At 36.8% G+C, this 4,131-nt stretch overlaps 1 protein-coding gene across 1 annotated transcript; it reads right to left on the bottom strand.

Moving 5' to 3' along the window:
• Positions 1–372: 372 nt before the first annotated feature.
• LOC129575104 (uncharacterized protein K02A2.6-like) lies at positions 373–1,710 on the bottom strand. The gene has a single exon (XM_055458031.1). The coding sequence runs from the start codon at positions 1,708–1,710 to the stop codon at positions 373–375; it is 1,338 nt and encodes a 445-aa protein (XP_055314006.1).
• Positions 1,711–4,131: the final 2,421 nt, after the last annotated feature.

Here is a 4,131-nt window from a genome sequence, read left to right as displayed (position 1 = left end):
TTGGAAGAATTGCCGATGATGGAACTCATAACTGATATGGAGTTCATAATTGTAGTAATGCAGTGAATGAGTGAACAGTATGAGTGCTGGTAAACGACTGATTTATTGTACGATTCTTAATACTAATGAACAATAGCTGTCAATGTCAGTGATGACAGATACTTATGCTACATCTCCCTTTTTCTAACTGTGTCCTTTGCCTCCCTTTTTTCCAAAAATATATTCGTTATTTATTTTCATTTACTAAATGTATTCTTAATCTCAATTCAAAGAAGGCAGGAAACAATATTCAAGAGAAACAATCTAAGCTAATTGAAGAAAATTGAATGAACATTTTACTTCAAAAAACAAGATTTCAATAAATAACACCAATTAATAAGTTCGGCCACTCCGTGTGCATTTTCGATGAACGTGGGCTATCGGTGTTTGATCGGTGATATTTTCATTAAATATTCGAATGTGCCGTGTGTTTCGACGATAGTCTCGACCGTTAGATCGAACAACATATGACCGTGGTGTATCGTGTTTATCAACAACGTTCCCGTGTTGCCATTTGTTGTTGTTTCTGAATAAAACGCTTTGTTCATTTTTTAAGTCGAGGTTTCTCGGCTTGGCACATTTGTCGTAATATGATTTACAGATCTTTTGCTTTGCTTGTTGTTGTTTTTCGACGTCAATGCATAATTCGGGTCGAAATTTATCGATGTGCATTGGCAATTCAGTTCTCAAATTTCGATTTTGAAGTAGCTGAGCTGGCGAATATGACATGTTTTTGGTTGGTGTGGTGCGGTATGCGAGCAATGCTCTGAGAATATCTTCTTCATTCTCTGACTTCCTTAAAATATTTTTACAAATACCGACCGCTTTTTCAGCCATTCCGTTTGACTGTGGGAAATTAGGGCTGCTTGTAATGATTTCAATATTATGCTTTTTTGCGAATTGTTTGGTTTCATAAGAACCCATTGGCATATTATCTGCAATTATTATATGTGGGTAACCAAATGTAGCGAATAGCCTTAATAATTCTGTATTTACATGATGAGCAGTTTTGCCTTTCAATTTAACTAATTCTATCCACTTCGAATAGAAGTCAACTACGACAAGAAAACTCTTTGATTTAAAATCTAAAATGTCGCATGCAATTTTCTTGAACGGTTCATTCGGAATGTCATGTGGCAAGAGCGGCTCTTTTTGAATTTTCGGCGCATTCTCTTGACAAATAATGCAATTTGAAACTGTTTGCTCTATTTCATTGGAAATGTTTGGCCAGAATACTGAATTTTGGGCACGTTTGAGCGTTTTGTTTATGCCGAAGTGCGGCTTATGCAATTGGTGCAAAATTTCTTTTCTCATGGATTTCGGAATGATTATTCGTTGTTTATAGAACAGGATTTCGTCTTCGAGCAATATGTCGGACCTGAGTCTATAAAAATATCTCGTGGATGGATCGCATTTGTCTTTATTATTTGGCCATCCGAATTTGCAATATTCCTTGATTTGCTTTAAAATTTCATCATTGTTCGTCTCTTGCTGTAATTCGATTTTACGCGCGTCTGTCACGTTAATCGACAAGATCGACTCAGTAATTGATTGATCTTCCGAAACATTTTCACTTTTGCTCATGTATCTCGATAGATAATCCGCTAAAACTATCGTTTTGCCAGGTGCATGTTCAAGAATTATGTCATAATTGAGTAATTTAAGTCTCATTCTCTGTAGTTTTGCTGACGCTATTTTGTGTATTTCTTTATTCATGATTCCAAGAAGGGGCTTGTGGTCGTTGACAATTCGCACTGTTCTGCCGTAAGTGTACAAATGAAACTTTTGGCAGGCGGAAATAATTGACAACATTTCTTTTTCAATTTGAGAGCAATTTCTTTCAGAAGCGGTTAGGCTGCGTGAAGCAAACGAAATTGGTTTGCCATCTTGAATCAAACCACATCCTAAGCCACCCTGTGACGCATCACATTGAATAATTAACTCTTTTGAAATGTCGAAAGGCACGAGAATTTCTGAATTGAGAATGCATTTTTTGATCTCATCGAACACTTTGTCATGTAACTCTGTCCAAAGGAAAAGAACATTTTTCTTTATCAATTCACGCAACGGAGCCGTTCGATCTGACAAATTAGGTATGAACGGAGTCATGAATTCACAACTCCAAGAAATGTTTGTAAATCATTTTTGTTCTTTGGTCGTGTCATTTCAGCAATAGCTTGTTTATGTTGAAGCGTACATTTTTCTCTCTTGCGCGGTCCAAAACCTTTTTCAATACTTCATCGTGCTCTTTTCGTGTGCGACCCACTATTAAAATATCATCAAAATAAATCATTACATTTTCAATGTCTCCAAAGTTCTCAAAATTCAATTGTTGAAACACGCCAGGAGCGGTTTTTATCCCAAATGGCAATCTTAAGAATCTGTAATTTCCATAGGGAGTTGCGAAAGTGCAAAGTTTTTTCGATTCTTCATCTAATTTAACGTGCCAGTAACCATCTTTCAGGTCTAATACTGTGAAATATTTCATGCCATTTAATTGTGATGACACATCTTCAAAAGTTGGAATAAATGCGTGTTCATTGAAAATACTTTTATTTAATTCACCTGGATCGATGCATAATCGCAGTGATTTTTCAGCGTCTTTTTTCTCAACGGTGACTAAATGATTCACCCATTCACAACAACCGGTAGCCTTTTCGATTATTTTATTCGCAACTAATTCATCTAATTTCATTTTTAATCTGTGTCAAGGCTAACTTGATCTAGTCATAATTTTTTACTTTGATACGCGGTATTTGTGAATGTGCGCGATTCAACTGTTGGCGAGACTAAACCAAACTGAATGCATGATTTCAAACCGAGAATAGGCATTATGTCAATATCAACAACAGCTGTTTTCATATCACATGACTTTTTGTTAAATTTGCCAAGCAGAGAACACATACCGACTGGTTTCAATTTTTCCCCGCTGAAGGCTCGTAATTTGACATTCATGCGACGCAATTCGATCTCCGTTCTCAACTGAAGGAACACACTCAGTGGAATCACATTGACTTGGGCACCGGTGTCAATTTTAAATGCAACCAATTGTCCTCCAATCCAAATCTTCTCAATCCACGGATAGCTCACTTCATCGTCATCATCTTCAATGGCGTAAACCTTTTCAATTTATGAAATTAAAAATTCTTCATTATCACTAATTTCACAATTTGATTCATATGCTGAGACGGCTGAAACATTTTTAGATCTACAAACAGAACTGTAATGATTTTTACGTGAACATGCTGTACAATTTTTACCGTAGGCTGGACACTGTCTGATCTTGTGTGTTAATGCGCAATATTTACAATTTACAATCATTTTATCAGACATGTCAACGTTGCTTGTGTTACCATTACGGTTTGTGTTGTACGTTTGTTGTTGTTGCTGTCCTCTTCCTTCATTCGCACAGTCGCTTCGATTTGCTTTGCTGCTGCCGCTGTTGTTGCCACTTTTGTACTGTTTAGTGTTGTTGTTGTTGGATTTGTGCTGCTTGCGGTTTTGTGTGTGTTTCTTACCGGCCACGTGGCTGCTTTCTTCGAATGCATTCACAGAGACTGTTTTATTCATGCTCGTCATTTGCTCGCTTGTCGCTTCGTGCGTGCGGCACTTATCCACTGCTTTGGTGTAGTCGAGGTCGGAAATTTCGAGTAATTTTCGCTGTAGTCGTTGGTCGTTCACTCCCATTGTAAGCCGTGTGGTGTTCTTATTAAGTTTTTACGCGAATTTAATTAAACACTTTTTGTTTTATTTTATTTTTCACAAACTCTTTTATTCAACACAAGTGACAACGTATTTGGTTAATCTCTGGAGGAAAACTGAACACTGACCGTAGTCGGTTTCCTCCTTTTATAATCTTTACTAATCTAATTTTAGTTGATAACTAAATTGGGAACCAATTCCCCTTATCTAAATATCTAATTATTCGCGTGACATTCCAGCGGTTTTTGCTTAATATTAACATACTTCTCCTTATCCCCACTCTAGCATGATTTTCTCATTGAATACGTGATAAATTATATTTAGAACATTGCGTGTGATTTCATCACCTGCACGGATTTAATCCGTATATGCGTTACTCATCGTTCCGGT

This window comes from Sitodiplosis mosellana, unplaced genomic scaffold, assembly GCF_009176505.1.
Source record: "Sitodiplosis mosellana isolate CC-2019 unplaced genomic scaffold, AAFC_SMos_1.0 Smas_scaffold_6166, whole genome shotgun sequence".
In the NCBI taxonomy this organism is placed as follows: domain Eukaryota; kingdom Metazoa; phylum Arthropoda; class Insecta; order Diptera; family Cecidomyiidae; genus Sitodiplosis; species Sitodiplosis mosellana.
The sequence above is the reverse complement of the archived record's forward strand: the minus strand, read 5'-3'. Positions and strand labels throughout refer to the sequence as shown.

Bases quoted from the DNA above. Each gene is read 5' to 3' on its own strand.
- LOC129575104 (XM_055458031.1), bottom strand. From the start codon at position 1,710: ATGAGACTTAAATTACTCAATTATGACATAATTCTTGAACATGCACCT.